The following is a 16,563-nucleotide window of genomic DNA, read 5'->3' as shown; positions in this document are numbered from 1 at the left end:
TAAAGTATAATTTTGAAATACTTGTACTTGAGTATTTCCATTGTATGCTACTTTCTACTCCACCGTTTTATTATTTATATTTGACAGCTTTAGTTATTTGTTACTTTGCAGATTGAGATTATTAATACAAAATAGAAATGAGTTAAATAATCGTGATATATGATTACAGATTAAGCTACACAGCAGTATATAAAGTAATTAAAATGAGTTCAAACTACCAGCTGCAAAAGTGATGTACACATTAATGCATCAATAATTATAATCCATGAGTATAGTGAATCTGAAATGGGCCATTAAGCATAAGGACTAATTTTACTTTAGGTACTCAAAGAATTTTTTTAATCTAATGCTTTTTAAGATTAAAAAAAAATGTGTGAATCTCCCCATTGTGGGATTAATGCTTAAGAGTTTGAATGCATGGCTTTTACTTGCACTGTAATATTGCTATACTTTCACTTATATACTTTTTGTGAAAGATCTAAATACTTATTCGCCCACAGGAACTGCTTACTTTTTTCATGGGTTTATACCAGATAGTTGCAGGTCAAATATTGTACTTTTACCCTATTTAGCCAATTAGATTTACATGTAAAATACATAATAGCTCATTAACCCTTGTAAGGTGTTCATATTTTTGTTACACAGCCAATGTTCTCGGGTCTGATGGACCCATCACATTAGGCTTTTAAATCAATACAGCCATAAGCATATATGTAAAAATACAGATGTTTACTTTAGCTCAATTACCAATGATATATACATCATTTATGGTTAACATTTGCCATTTACCCCTGTGAGATCACATATATGATCATATTCGTTTTTTTGTGAGAAAACAAGGAAATTCAATTATAAAAAAGGTTAAAAAAAAATAGAAACAAGATTTTTGATCATTATTGGTGCTTATTTCTTGTTGTTATTGTGCTTGAAATGTAACAATTTTGTAACTTTGTGTGGGAATAGCAGGTGCAGAAAGACAACATAGTTTCATAGCACCTACAATTATTACACTCGGGTCCAGTAGACCTGAACACCTCATATGTAATAGTTATGTGTAGGGGGGTGTACTGTGTGTGCAGTCATTGAAAATAAGTTAGTGTTCATGTTCTTCACAGAAAATGAGCCAAGGCCAATGAGTTTGAGTTAGAAGAAATAATAAATACCATAATTTTCATACCATAACCCACAGACCCGAACAACATGCAGGATGCATTCATTTGAATTAGTGCACAACTTTATCTGTGTAGGAACAGACACCGTATAAAACAGTGTACGACCTTCTTATATACTGTCTATGTGTAGGACCATATGTAGGACAATTTCTTTTCTTTTTTTGTGGCTTTTACTTACGACACTTGTAAACGGTTTGCGACAGTATTGACGTTGGTGGTAAGAACTGCGAGCCAATCAGAAAGCACATGACTTGTGTTTGGTGTTTTGCTGTTCATGCAGGTTTGTACATAAGGTTTGTCCGAGCTAAAGTAGCGTTTTTGAACTCCACCACGATGTCCGGACACGGTCATGGACACGGGCACGGCTGCGGGTGCGAGGCGGAACACGAGCCCGCGGAGAGGGGCCTGGAGTACGGATTGTACCGGCGGATCGACCTGGAGAAGCTGCAGTGCTTGAACGAGAGCAGAGACGGGGATGGGAAGCTGGTGTTCAAACCGTGGGATCAACGGAACGAGCGGGATAAGGTAACAGCCGTACAGAGCTTCTACCCCGGTCAGTTATTCTGTCTGTGTCCCAAATACCCATATAAGTTATACGGGGTTTCCCTGCATCTGTGCCGGATGAGACTGCAGGTTTTTGGGGCTTCTCTTTTCGCGGAGCCTCACTGTGGGACTGCGCAGTTATCAAGTCAAACAAAACTTTATTGATTTCACTGAGGTTTGCCAAATCACACGAGGCTGCAGTCATGTTATTTACTTTACTTATTAGGGCTTAGCAATATGGTTGAAATCCAGTGGTGAAAGTACATTTATTCAACTACTGTATGTTTGAGGTATTTTTATGTTACGCTCCATTACAGTTCAGAGGCAGATATTGTACTTTTTGCTTCACTACATTTATTTGACAGTAACTAATGACCTAATTCCCACATAAGATTTATAGAATTTATAAATGCAATGAATTGTTAAAGAGGTAAGGGAGTTAAACTAGCTCAACCATTACCACCTGCGTCAGTAAAAGCTATTTATCCAATGGTGCATCACTGTTTATAATCTTATAATTTAATATATGAAGAGTTAATTTGCAAATACAAATACGACCAGCCATTCTTAAAATATTAAATCAACATCAGTTTGATGGATATCACTTTAAGTGCACAATAAAAAAAAAAAAAAGCATGATTCATGAAAAAAGGAGGGGTATCTTATCAAAACAATCCACCACCAGTTTCTTCCCTGCCTTGCACAAAAAACGATTTAGGAAGATGAATAAAACGAAGATATCTGCTTTTGGAAATGAACCCTTCGTATAACTCAGAAGGGCCGTGTGTTGTTTTATTGCTGCTGCAACTCTGATTGCTCACAAAGGATTCACACTTGTTTTTCTTTTAGTATGTCGAGAGTGACGCAGATGAAGAGCTGCTGTTCAACATCCCGTAAGTCCTAAAATCATCATCATAATTAGCCTGAACTTTATCCTTTTCTTCTCAATGAACAAATTGTATGCTGCCTGTAAACGCAATTATTAAAAAAGCACACTTGTAGATGGTAACACATAAATTAAAATTATGAAATGTGTTGGTATGTACAGTTGGTAACAAGGATTTTCTTCAGCAATAATATAAATAATAAGATGAGCTCTTGATGTTATTTTTCTGTAGTTTCAGACCCAAAACGTTTCTGGTTCTAATTTCAGTTTTGGTTTTTCATAATTCACCATTCATCTTCTTGTGATAACTTCTTTTCCTTTACAGCGTCCCTGTTTTTTTATGTCCTGATAGCGTCTCTTTGTGATTTTGCCCTGTCATGTCAAAGATAGCAGCGAAGGATTTATGTATCATCTCTTTCAGTTTTACAGGCAGCGTTAAGCTGAAAGGCATCATCATCTCTGGAGAAAATGACGACTCGCATCCAGCCGAGGTTCGACTGTGAGTGTCTTTTCACTGCTTCTTTAGCCCCGTTTACACAGTGATTCCGCAATACTGCCGTAAAGAAGATATGTCATTACGCCGGCTTTTCTCTTTTAATACACTGAACCAAACAACACTGAAACCACTGAACACTGGCATATGTGCCATGTGATGCCATATGTGATTTTTAGATAGCATGCCAGCTTTCTGAAATCAAAAGAGGCGTGTAACACAACAGCATCTAGTGTGTGTTTGCGTGTAGTCCCGCCATGCCAGCTGTCCCTTTTACACAGACGTCCGTTGGGCTCTGTTACTACCTCCTCTGCCGGCTTAGCGGCAGAACAGCTCTGTCCCTCCATTCCGTGTTTGTACCTTTTTTAATTCAGAACAGTGAGGTGGAATAACTTGCCTTGAACAGGCTTTTGATAAGGTGGCAAGGAGGTAACACAACAAAACTCAGCCAGATTCGAACTGGGGACTTTGCATGGTTTGTGTCTTAAACCCCCTTAACCCTTTATAAGTTCATTGTCTACATCATACAAAAAGGAGTGTTGTGATTTTAAGTCCCATTTAAAAAAAAAAATAAATAAAAAAAAAAAACTTTTAAGAAAATAAACTGATCTGCAGTCAAAGTGCTTCTATCCCTTCACTCACTAAATGACATTAAATGAACTTATTTTACATTGTAGGTACAAGAACATCCCTCAGATGTCCTTCGATGACACCGGCAGAGAACCTGAACAAGCCTTTAGACTCAATAGAGACCCTGTCGCTGAGCTGGAGTACCCAACAAAGTGAGAGAATGACCAGTTTTTTCTCCTCAGCAACTTTCTGCCTTTGAGCAGGAACTGTTACTCCCATCAGGTTCCCAAATCAACACTTCCCAGCTGCTTTGGGTGCTGCTGATCAAGCAGGCAGTGCATTCAAGACATCTGCAGTTTAAAAAGTCACATTTGTCGTCGGTCTTGTTTTGTCGCATGCTTGTTCTTTAGTTTCTCGCTGCTGTTAGTTGTCGTGATTTTTGGTACGTCTGTCCCAAGTCATGGCTGCTAGCTGGACACTGCTGAGCCACGACCAGCTCACTGCTGACAAAGCTAACAGGAAGACGGTTGTTTAAAAGCCTACAGCAGGCAAAAAGGCAACACACAGGGTCACGACAAACAAAGACTGTTAACAGTACAGTAAGATGCACTCTAAAATACACTGTTGATTGTACCTTTTTATTGGCACGAGTGTTACACAATTCAGCTTTTTTTTTCAATATATTTTATCTATTACATTTTTGTTTTTTTAGAACACAAAAAACTAAAACGAACAAATAGATATAAAGGAGTAGAACAAAAAATAAACTGTCAGCTCACAGAAAATGTGAACATGTGCATGTTAATTCGTATAAGAAGAGACTGAAATTGAGAAAACTGAGTAGCTTGAAGGTCAGAAATACAGTCCGTGGAACCGGTACTGTCCGATACAGTTAGTTCCCAGGTTGACACCTCTCCCTCCTAATATGTTCAATAAAGGGTCCCCAGATCTTAAGAAACTTGCGTTGGGCAATGGACAGAGTATAGTAAATTTCTTCAAGGTGTGGACAAGAAACCAGCTCATTTAGCTATTTTTTTTAAAGCAAGAAGGGGAAACTAATTTCCACTCTCTTAGGAAAACCCATTTTGCTGTGTCCATACCAGTGTCATCCCAGAAACTGTTGAGCTTGGGGCAAGACCAGAAAGCATGACCTAGGGTCCTGTCACCTGACTTACACTTTAAGTGACAAGTCTGCCTGGTCACTTTACTGTGAAATGCTCCAAAGCCAATTCCGAAGGCTTTTAGATGTGCTCATGATTGAGAAGACAAGACAATGAGATAGAGAAGTGATAAAGTAATGTAGCTTGTATGTAAGATACTTGATGACGTGATGCCAGTGAAATCCAGTCTTTGCGATTTGGTCAAAGAAGCGTTCAAAACACAAGTGGAACCAGCTCTCTGTTTTTCTTTCTGTTTGTCTCAGTATGTCATGCTTGTCTCTACTTGTGTGTCACTCTGTGTTTTCTATTACATTTACACTCACAACATGCCATAGCTCAGGATGAACATGGTTAATTCCTCCTTCCTTCTTGCTAAAGTGTCACTACAGTCCAGCATTGCTTCTTTTGAGTGTGAATGCATTTCCCAAGCTGTTGTCTCAAACCGATGTGTCTCTCCCGTTGTGTCACGATTTTCAGGATCGCTCGTTTTTCCAATGTTCAGCACCTCTCCATCCACATCTCAAAGAACTTTGGAGCAGAGAGCACCAGGGTCTACTACATCGGTCTGAGGGGAGAATACTCGGAGGTCAGTCTTTGAAAAGAATTGCTGAATCCTGTCTTAGTTTGTTCTCTAATCTCTGATCATCTAACATACCTTTTTAATAATGTTGTAGATATCATAAGGGTAGACTAAATATTAGAAACACCTCTCAGTAAAACAATACAGTTTATCAGCATCCTCCAGAATCACCATAAAGTTGTATTGTACCTCTCAAGGCAAGGCAAATTTATTTATAGAGCACCTTCTTTGTTTTTTTTAAAGATGATTTTTTTGGGGGCATTTTAGGCCTTTTTATTTATGTAGGACAGCTGAAGACATGAAAGGGGAGAGAGGGGAGGGGAATGACATGCAGCAAACGGCTGCAGGGCGGAGTCGCTCGAGGAGTAAACCTCTATATATGGGCGCCTGCTCTACCAGGTGAGCTAACCAGGCTCCCATAGAGCACCTTCTCATACACAGAGGTCATTCAGAGTGCTTTACAGGCAAAAAAACTAACAAAAAATATATACAATGAGATACATGAAAAGACACATTTTATAAAGGTACAACAAAGTTTAAAACAAAAATAATTAAGCAATTAAAAGTACCATAAAATGAGACTAATTAAAAGCTCTGGAGAAGAGAACAGTCTTTAACTTAGATTTTAAAATGATTTCAGTTGGTGCTTGCCTTAGATCCAGCGGAAGCTGATTCCAGCAGTGGGCAACATAATGGCTCTTGGATAGAACACACAGACAAAAAATAAACATAACCTTTTATGAAGGTAGGATTTGATTGCAGGTCTGCTGTATTAGACTGCATATGTTTAGGCTAGGTGGACCTAATAAACTAGCACGGGTTGTATTTCTTTCCAGTCGGACGTTATTAATCTTCTATGTGTTCCTACATGTAGGAATTTAGTCAGAGTCCAGTGTTTCCAGGACAGATGAACTGGTAGACATTGTTTTGTTTTTTTTCCCCCGGCTCTTCCATGGTTGGTTTGCCTTGTGTGCGTCAGATCATAACTACTTTGAAATTAGTTTTATTTTGACTCATCTTTTATCCCAAGGACAGCAGATTTTGTCCCAAAATATTTTAGTATCTCTATGTTGTTACTTCAGTTTCCTTTCCATCCTATAAATTGCCCTTGCATGTCTGTCAGTTGATACAATGCTGTTGTGGTGGCAGCTGTTTTAGCTCTTCACAAAGCTGTTTACGTTTACTGTAGCTTAATCAAAACATGACATTTTCCCCCATTATTTTGAATATTAATTCTGTCTTCTTGCTAATTAAATAATGGGTCACCACTTTGCCCCACAGCTCAGAATAGCAACGAGCATGCATGTTGCAAGCATTCATACAGTAGGTTTAGCTGGATTAAGGTCCTGTTTGTACCATATTTTCTGGTGCATTTTAGGTCTTTGAATCTTTGTTGTCACTCTCTTGAAACTTGATGTCTGGGCTTCTCAGAGAAATTACAGTTTTGTGAGTCACTCGTATTATTCAGTTTGTTACTATTCTTTGTAACAAATTCTTTTGTTACTCACTGTTTTCTGACATTTTTATAGACCAAATAAAATAATAATGTGGGATGCAATCTTTAGTATAATCTAGTTAGTTGCAGCCCTGATATGGTCAACTTTTTAGAATTCTCCCATTTTATTTAAATTAATTAAGTTGACATGATAACCAAAAAACAAATGTCTATGAATGTTTGTGCTGTGCTGTAAGCCAATTTGTTTTTCTCTGTTTGCCTTTTAGGCTCACAGACATGAAGTGACGATCTGTAACTACGAGGCATCAGCAAACCCTGCAGATCACAAAGTGGAGAGCATCATCCCACAAACCAACTTCATTTCTTGAAGAAGCTTTAGAGAGTTGGGAGGAAGAGGAGAAGGAGGAGAGGTTTCAGTGGTGTCTGCTGACAAAAAGTCAAAGATGAGTTCAACGCTGTGTAGCGGCAGGTTGGTTGAGCTCGACCAGAACTGAGCACTGAAATCTGAAGACCAGAGAGCTTCAGGTGTGTCTCAGAGTGCCAAGTTGTTGCTCTGCTTTCTATGGCAATAAAGAGTGAAGGCTTAATGTGGGCAAAAAACTTAATAATAAATGCATGAAACATTTGACACTCAGATAAAGTCTGTTGTTATCTGTTCCACCACTTCAATAAAGCTTCAGCTACTCTTAAATAAAAAACAAAAGGCTGGGCATAAACCAAGTGATGGTACGTTTTGATTCATTTAAGACTTTGGTTGCCATATTAACACCCAGGATTCATAATTCACACAATGCTTTTAGATTTAAGACGTGAAGAAAATGAATTTGCTCTCAGACATCTGCAAAAAAAACAATACTCTGCTGAAACACAGAAAATAAAACAATTTGAATGCCTAGAAATTCATATCATGCTTATAAAACTATATTATTTGCCTTTTTCAAAGCCAACACATGGTTCACTAACTAGTGCTAGATACCGTATTTTCTGCCACCTAGTGGTTTGTTATGTGATTATTAAATCTTAGATGGGTGTCTTTCTATAGTCCAAAATGCTCTATTTGTCTTTCCTCAGTTTATCTCTGTGATGAGATGAATTCCCGCCAGCTGCATGATGTGTTGACACACTTAATTAAGTACATTGGCTGTCATCTGAGGGAGAGCGAGGTGAGGTGAGTGGAGTCGAGGAAGTCCGTATGAAGTATAGAGACTCAGTCTTGGAACAAATCCAAGGCTTACTGCAGTAGAGGTCCACTCTAACAGGCTGAACTGTGATTCTTCTACAATAACACTTTAATACAAACATACCAACATTTCACTCCCTAAAAACAATCTATTTGTGTTCCACATATGCCGTTATGTCATCCTTGATTTCATTGATAGCAGTGCGTCATGTAGTCAGCGGCAGCCTGTGAGCGCATTTATGGGAATGTGTAAGCTCAGTGTGGAGGACAATCAGTTAGAAAACCTGTGTTGCTATAATTAAAAAATAAAGCAAAATGGAATTTATTTTTATTTTTTATGCTTAACAGTGTCCTGAAATGTTTCACATACAATATAATGTAAGCTCCATGATTTTATGGTTGATGTAGATATATATGTTAATTTCATTAGCTCACATGGTATGTTTTCTGATTTATTTTTTTTAGAAGCAAATAGTCAGTTGGAGTGTCTTCACAAATACAGTGTCACATCTGACTCTAATATAATAATCTACAGAAGTCATTAATACCATTGGTCAATGCTGTCAGCACATCAGACGAAATAGAAATAAAGTGTTATTGAAACTACAGTTTGACACTACGATATTCATGTGTTTTATACTTTCTTGGCCTTTTTTAGTATTTGAAGGAGTTAGGAGTTAGTTCAAACAAAACAAGACAACAAAGTATTATTTTTATTATTCTATTATTATTTTTACATGTATGTTGACTCTGGCAGAAACCATTCTCAGATCATTAACCAAATGAAAAGCAATACAAAACTGTAAAAATACTGCATTCAATTATATTCAAAAAAATGTTCTTGAAGGATTAAAAGTAAAATCTATTATTATGCAGAATAGTCCCTGTCAGTGTTGTCTTATCATATTGGACCACTAATATTGTTTCGAGTTTAAAGTTATTTGTCACATACTTAACTACAATGTGCAGTATTATACTTTGTTGCCCCCTCTAGTAAAATGATATGTGCAAATATGAAATATTAAATAGTGTGCACTTCAAAATATTGTACTGTTATCAAAAACGTTTATCATGTCATATGTTTTGAATGTAAAATCCGAATCTGAAAAGCAACCTGTAATATCACTGTCAAAATATGTAGTGGAGTAAAAGTTGCCTCTGAAATGTTGTGGAGTTGAAGTATAAGGTAACAAGTAGTATAAAGTAAAGTAGTAAATATAGTTCACTTGACTTGATCAACTGTATAATGATCATATAGGCCTATCAAGATAAATCGATTATATTTGTATTTTAAGAGGGAAGAAAATGGTATCTACGGTTGCTATATGTGATGACGTCCCTACGCTCTGTCCCCGCCTATGGTCCCCGCCCCCTGCTTCTGTGCGGCCAGTACCGGAAGTTCCGTTCCGTCGCGAACTGGGACAGCAAGCGGTAAGTGTATGCATATGTATTAGCTAGCGGGCGGCAGATATAATATTTAACCACTTTATCCTGGTCCAAACTGATTCTTTTTGAAGTATTTTGTTGCTTAAAGTGTCTTCTAAAAAACGGCCCTTGTTAGAGGTCCACATTTTAATCGCAACGTTATCCTGAGGTAGACGAAGAGAGGCACCGGCAGAAGACAAAACAATTAATGTGTGTGTATGTGTGCGCGACGTCAGCTAGCAGCTCTACTACCACTTGCCCCGGTTATTGTGTAGCTGTGTGTGTGTGTGTGTGTGTGTGTGTGTGTGTGTGTGTGTGTGTGTGTGTGTGTGTGTGTGTGTGTGTGTGTGTGTGTGGCCAGCTAAACCAAGATTAAATCCGAGGGTGAGGGTTGGGAGTCTTTTTTGGGGCAGCAGAGGCTTTGCTCTGCTGAATGCCATCACTACTGAGGTTGATGGGTCGAATAACATAGCTAAGCTTCAACCATTTATTGTCTCCTTCCTCCCCCACCACCCGCTTCCTCTGCTTCAACTACCGATACTCATTCTATTTATATAACCTTTTTAACCTAACTGTTTTCACTTTGCTTTCTTGATAGCGGTGGGTTTCTACATCAGCTAAGTAGTAGCCGAGTTATTAACCTCCATCAGCAGCAGGCGGAGAGCAGGGTTTTCTGCTGCTGGTAGATTGTGTGTGTGTGTGTGTGTGTGTGTGTGTGTGTGTGTGTGTGTGTGTGTGTGTGTATGTGTGTATGTGTGTATGGGAGGAGGAGGAAGGTGGATGCCTGTCACTCAGTGCCGCATATTATCCTGTTGTTTGCCAGCCATCCGTAGCCATTGAGCAAAGAGCTGTCTGAATGCAGCAGCCTGGTTTTAGTGAGTTTGTTCAGCCGCTTAACGTCCACACCGTTGACTGTATAGCTCCACACACACAGACTGCAGCACGACTCAGTTGTGTGTGTTTGACTTAAATGTAATTGGAGTCATGCAGAATGAAGACTCGTGCTTTAAGTTGGCTGCAACACAGGCAGCGTTTTTTTTCTTCTTTTCGTGGTTTGTCACCTAAAAGTAACCCTAAGCATTTACTATTGACTTAGCCTACATTTTTCAATCCTCTGACAATATTTGGTGCTCTGTCACAATTAAGTAAGGATCACTTAACTACAACACAGCCTTTTGATATACTCTAAATCAAGATATCAAGATGACCAAGATGATATCCACGATCACTTGACAGTATCCATATTTATATCAATCAGCTGTATCTCCTAAATCAACCTGTAACAGCAAGTATTTATGGGCAGGTAATTGCTTAATTTATTTCTGACAACAAAAATGCAACATTCTCTGCTTCTAGTTTAGCTTATGTGAGGTTTTCCAGCTTTTCTCTCTTTATATATTCATTTCATATTCAGCATTTGTGAATTTTAGGCTGCTTATCAGACAAAAGAAGTACATTTTAGATCTTACCATGGGCTCTGAGAACTTGCCGTTTTCACATGCATTTTTTCTGACATTTTATACATCAATCGATTAAACATAATTCATAGGTAATGAAAATAATCGTCACAGCTCTAATCACAGCCGTTGACATCAGGAGAAAACTTAAGATATCTCATAAGTTTTTAAGGCTTCCCTGGTGATGAACATGTATTTGGTGCATTCCATACATGGCTTAAATATTCATCATTACTGGCAAAGGGCCGTGGGAAAAAAAAGGAAGCATTAATAATCATCCATTCAGTTGTTTAAGGAGTGGACGGCTAGAAACTCCAAGTCATAGATTCAACTGAATTTGTGGAACATGTCCTGTTTTAAGTTTTTAAAGACCTGATCTGGACGAGATGCTTGTACACACATAATACTATTTTTAACCACCAGCCTCCTCCAGAGGCATAAAGAGTGAGCCATTGTTTCTTAGAGCGTGCTTTGAAAACCCACACAGTTGTTTTATGCTGGTACAGGGTTACGGGTCATTGTATATCTGCTAAACAATAACAGGTGGAGGAAAAAAAGGGGTATGAAAGTAATTATTCGCCTCTTTGCATATGCCAGCATGTTTAGAGAGCTTATTCGAGCAGATTGTCCGATGTTCCTGCACTCCTCCATCTCTGTCATCCAACATCTTATTATCTCTTTCTTTCTTTCACTCCTCTTTTTGTGTGGTGTGCTTTCAGTCATATTATCTATGTGGCTCTGTCTGTTCCCACTCGGGGCTGCAGTGCATCTGAATTATATTTGTTTAAAAAAAAAGAAGGGATTTAACACTGAATTAGAATTAGGTGACAATGAATTTACATATTCATCTTGTGATGCACATTTTAATCACATCAAATTATGTTCGTGCCAAAGCATTCTGTGCTGGAAGAAGTACTCACATCTTTAACTTAAGTTAAAGTACCAACACCACTGTTTACTCCATTACAAATAAAAGTCCTGCATTTAAAATCCTGCTTAAGTAAACGTACAGGACTATTATCAGCAAAAGCAAAATAGTGGTTCTGCAGAAACATGGCCCTTGTTATTTATATATTATTAGATCATTGATACTGATGCATCAATGTTTAAGCAGTATTTTAGTGTTGCAGCTGCTCAAGGTGGGGCTATTTTAACTACTTTATATACAGTTTATGTAGGCAGTTAAGTCCGGTAGTTTCCAACCTAGAAGCAGGCCCCTCCAAAGGGTCACAAGATAAATCTGAAGGGGTCACAAGATGATTGAATGAATGAATGAAACCTTTATTGCCCCTAGCCTAGGGGAATTTGCTTTGCACAGGAGCATAAAAGAACATCAACAACCACACATGACAGCACATAATATAACATGAGCAACGGCAGGAAAGAAGAACAAAGTTCTAATACATAGTTTCTTTTGTGAAATATTGGATAATTTGACCTCTTTTTTTTGCCCTCAGTTATTTAAACGAAACCATCTGAGGAGTTTAGAGGGGAAATCAGTCTGACAAATCATAGACATTTGAAATGTGACGAGGGCTCCCAACTAGACACAAGTCAAAAAGGTTGGGAACAATTGGTTTTATCTTTAACAATAGTTGTATTTTACAAGCTTCTAATATGTTTTTTAAATGTAAAATCTGAATCTGAAAAGTAGATAATAACTATAGCTGTTAGATAAATGCAGTAAAAAGTACCACATTTCTTTCTGAAATGTGGTGACGTAGAAGCATAAAGTAGCATAAAATGGAAATACTCAAGTAAAATACGAGAACCGAATTGTACTTAAACTTACTGGAGTAAATGTAACATTATACACGTGGACATTTTCCTTCTTCCTGAGATTCATAGCAGACTATGTACCGCACTGAAGGAGACAATTTCCTGGTGCTTAACCCTGCCCGGTTATTATTCAGCTATTACTCATTTATCAAGGGTCAGGATGCAGGGCGAAAACAACCTTCTTTTGTCCACACTTTGGACGCTTAGATAACACATTTACCGTCCACTTCCATGTATTTAAGCTGTGAAAATGACCATCAGATGGTAATGTATCACCTGCCAAAGAGCAAACCCAGTGCACGGGACATTTAGCTGCTCGGCCATGCCGGCGGAGGAATATTAACACCCGTAGAGTATAATCCTGCTCAAGGTTTACACTTTAACCTTTGGGTTTCAGACATTTCCCTGTCTCCTCATCGCCTATTTACCAATCTGGCAGCACACCATCTGTCTTGCCCGTCCCATCTTGCCTCATATTTTACCACATCAGCAGAAACTTAAGGGGCATTAAGGCTTTTACTGCTCGACTTTACTGTACAGCAACCACCTGATCTCATGCGTGTTATCGATGGCTGACTCACTGTGCAGAGGGACGGACGTCTGCAGCTGGTACAGTAGAGGGCAGGGTGTGCGTTTCATTTAGTTAATGAATCCCGTCACTTGCTGAAACACACACACACACACACCTCATGACTGCTGTTTTAGGTTCAGCAGCTTCATTATGCGTTTGTGCGTATAAGTGGTATGTTCAGCTTTGTTGTTTCAGTCTGTGGACTGAATGGCTGCACCGATATGCAGCAGTTGTAACTGTCAGAGTTAGGGATGGGCATCGTTTGGATTTTATCAATTCTGATTCCGATTCTTCCTTTCGATTCCGGTTCTTATCGATTCTCGATTCCGATTCTTTGAGGGGTGGAGTTGAAACGGGTCACATGCCTATTTTCACAAATAAGAGGAAAGTTTTATTTTGATTTAGTGGTGGTTTGCAGTTTTACAGCTTTTTCAATGCAAAATAAAGCCACACTACAGTAGAGCGCTGCTTACTGTGCTCCAAGGCTGCAACACAACAAGCGCCTGGCCGCTACAGAAACCAAAACTTGCCTATATTAAATTGGGAAGCGATGATCGGATTTGAAACCAAATCCTCTAAATGATTCCAAACGATTCCAATAAAGAAACGATTCTACTGGAATCGTAATTTTTGAAATGATTCCAAGTAGGAATCGGTTTTCGATGCCCAATCCTAGTCAGAGTGGGAAGAAAAAAACATTTAGTCCTCAAAAACAACATGACAGATCCAACCGTACGCAACTCAGTCTGCCCATGACTTGTTTCTGCAAGTAACCTATTTTGAATAAGCTCTACAATACATCCTGGTGATTTGAACATTTAGTTCTTTGACTTTTGTCAACAGGTTTGGAGAAAGAGAATTTGGTAAATATTTGTATACTTCAGCAAAAGAAAATTTAACACATTTCAGTTATTGTGATTAAGGGAACCTTGCTATTTCAGGCATTTATATACATTTCAACCTTCTGTATTATAAAAAAAAAAATAATCCTTGAAAATGCTCCAGAAGATTAGGGTCTTGACTAATCTCTTTAGAAAGAAAATATGTAAAGTTTGAACAGATTTTTAAACGTGTGTTATTAACATAGTGTCATTGTTGCAAATTACTCAAAAATGTCTGGTCCCAATGCACATGACAACATTTTGATGTACTTCCCCACCCAGCTGACAGCCGCTTTCTGTCCTCTCTTCTGACTCCAGCACCTCTTACAGTGTATGTGTGGCAATAACATGTCTGTGCCGCTGCTCGCCGAGGCTGTGACAGTGTCCGGGATGGAAAAGGAGACTGCAGCGGTGAGTGGAAACCACAAAACACCACAAATGTATTTATATTCAGAGCATCTTACAGTCACTAAGCAGTTGAGGATGGGTGGGGAATGGATGTCGACGTCTAGCTCAAGGACACTTTCATGATGGAGTGTTTTCTGAGGCCTCGAAGCTTGTGTAGAAACAGGGAGTTTGACTTCCTCTCCAGACCTTCCAGTAGAACTATGGGCATGATTTATGAATCATCTTTTAATGTTAAACATACATTGAATCCTTAGGATGAACTGTATCTGTGGATGGCTATTTTAGTGACTACCTTACATACAGTATAGGCCAAAAAGCCTAATATTCAGCGGGGCTTTTTCACAAATAGGCAGATTTATTTACTTGCTAATAATATGTTGGATTCATGTTAAGACATTTTTTTTGAAAAAACTTTTCAGGAAATGAACAATAATGTGGCGGCCCCCCTGCAGTAACTCTGAGGACCCCCCTAGGGGTCCCGGACCCCCTGTTGAAGATCTCTGCTGTGAACACATGTCGCACGTTTGAGACGGTCGCTTGTTTATTGGACAGAATATCCAAAACTCGCCGACACTTCTGGTCTCAGAAATAACGGAGCAACACTAAATTTATAACGTCTTGGGTTTTCTAGTTCTGCTCTAATGTTTCTAATATTTTAGAAGAAGGCGAACATTGTGAGAGAGCGAGGGAGAGAGAGAGAGAAGGAGAGGGGATGACACACAGACGACCAGCGATGTGTGCTCAGAACAGATTATGGATCTGAAAGTTATCATCCCTTAAATCATAAGTCCGTAAATGGTGTGCAAGGTTGAAATTGCAGGCCAGTAAATGCTCAGTTTTTGGTTCAACTCCTGTATTTGGTTCAGATTGCGTTCTCACCTGAAGTTAACCGAACTCTAGTTCACTTGGAAGCGAACCGAGAACCCCGTTTTCAAGCGGACCAAAGTTTGTAAAAAAAAAAATACAGATTGGACCTTTTTAAAAGCAATGAACACCCAGTTAAGATAAGATGCACCATTTCCCAGCGGGGAAGTTCCTTTTCCAAAATTTGTAGAAATATTCAATTTTGTGCAGTACACATTGAAAATCCTAATAAAGAGTCCTAATAAACACTATTCCTTTGTGATGAGAAGCCACACCTGTAGCAGTAACAAGTACAGTACAGTAAGCGGATGCATTGCGTAGAAAAAAAAAAAAAACCTGTTGTAAGGTAGAGTGCAGGGATTTGTTAAACGCCAGGATCAAAGCTGACTCTCAGTGATCCCAGCAAACCCTATATGGAAGGAAAGTGTTTTGATATCTGCAAATACAGCAAAGTCTCTGATTTCCATCCAACAAGCAGTGAATTTCCAGCTTTCTAAATTGTTGTTATTCCCTTTCATGGTTTCTCAGCGGGGAGTCGCTTGTGTGGAAACTGGCAGTGAGCGCTTATCTTGGCAAGACGTGTTTACTGGCACCTGTTCTTCCCTGTTTTGGAACAAGTATGCACACTTAGCAGTACACCGTGTACTACAAGATAGATGTAATGTGATAAATTCAAGTTCAAAGCAGGTTTATTGAAACTAAATTCAGATCTCATGTTTTGTTGATCAAGTAAAAAGACTGTTGTTCAGTCGTGCTGCTTTCAGCTAAAGAGCTTCTTTTAGCTTCTTTTTTTTCATCTCCTTCCAAATTACATAACAGGTTATACATGCTTTTATTTATTTTTGCCTGGGCTACTGAAATGCACTTCATTGGTTGGTCTCAGGCAGAGCTCCCCTCTCCGACTCTCCAACCGATGCCGCCCGAATTTTAACAGGCACTAAGTAACACACATTATTCCACTACTAGTCAACTTACACTGGCTACCTGTTTTGTACCGTATTGAAATAAAAAAAATGGTCGAATCACTTTTACAGTATTATGTTAAAATCAAAGGATCATATTAAATCAAGGATTTATTGACTCCCTATGTTCCTTAGATCGGTGGATGCAGCTCTGCTGGTTGCTCCTCGATCTCGTC

The 16,563-nt window shown here is 38.7% G+C and overlaps 2 protein-coding genes across 2 annotated transcripts in view; both read left to right on the top strand.

The window, feature by feature from the left end:
- The first annotated feature begins 1,390 nt into the window (after positions 1-1,390).
- Positions 1,391-8,648, top strand: pithd1 (PITH (C-terminal proteasome-interacting domain of thioredoxin-like) domain containing 1). The gene is made up of 6 exons (XM_078268051.1): positions 1,391-1,697; positions 2,565-2,608; positions 3,023-3,100; positions 3,772-3,876; positions 5,302-5,410; positions 7,127-8,648. The coding sequence occupies exons 1-6, from the start codon at positions 1,419-1,421 to the stop codon at positions 7,226-7,228; spliced, it is 717 nt and encodes a 238-aa protein (XP_078124177.1). The 5' UTR covers positions 1,391-1,418; the 3' UTR covers positions 7,229-8,648.
- Positions 8,649-9,366: 718 nt separating this feature from the next.
- lypla2 (lysophospholipase 2) overlaps positions 9,367-16,563 on the top strand; it is a 14,311-nt gene continuing 7,114 nt past the window's right edge. Inside the window, exons 1-2 of the mRNA XM_078268283.1 lie at positions 9,367-9,471; positions 14,472-14,564. Coding sequence (XP_078124409.1) covers positions 14,487-14,564 — 78 coding nt within the window. The 5' untranslated portion in view covers positions 9,367-9,471; positions 14,472-14,486. The remainder of the gene's footprint in view (positions 9,472-14,471; positions 14,565-16,563) is intronic.

Source organism: Sander vitreus, chromosome 14 (genome assembly GCF_031162955.1).
Source record: "Sander vitreus isolate 19-12246 chromosome 14, sanVit1, whole genome shotgun sequence".
In the NCBI taxonomy this organism is placed as follows: Eukaryota; Metazoa; Chordata; class Actinopteri; order Perciformes; family Percidae; genus Sander; species Sander vitreus.
Note: the sequence above shows the minus strand (reverse complement) of the source record. Positions and strands in the feature narration are given on the sequence as shown.

Bases quoted from the DNA above. Each gene is read 5' to 3' on its own strand.
- pithd1 (XM_078268051.1), top strand. From the start codon at position 1,419: ATGACTTGTGTTTGGTGTTTTGCTGTTCATGCAGGTTTGTACATAAGG. The intron at 2,609-3,022 runs GTAAGTCCTAAA...CATCTCTTTCAG, and splicing joins GAGCTGCTGTTCAACATCCC to TTTTACAGGCAGCGTTAAGC. The intron at 3,101-3,771 runs GTGAGTGTCTTT...TTTACATTGTAG, and splicing joins CATCCAGCCGAGGTTCGACT to GTACAAGAACATCCCTCAGA.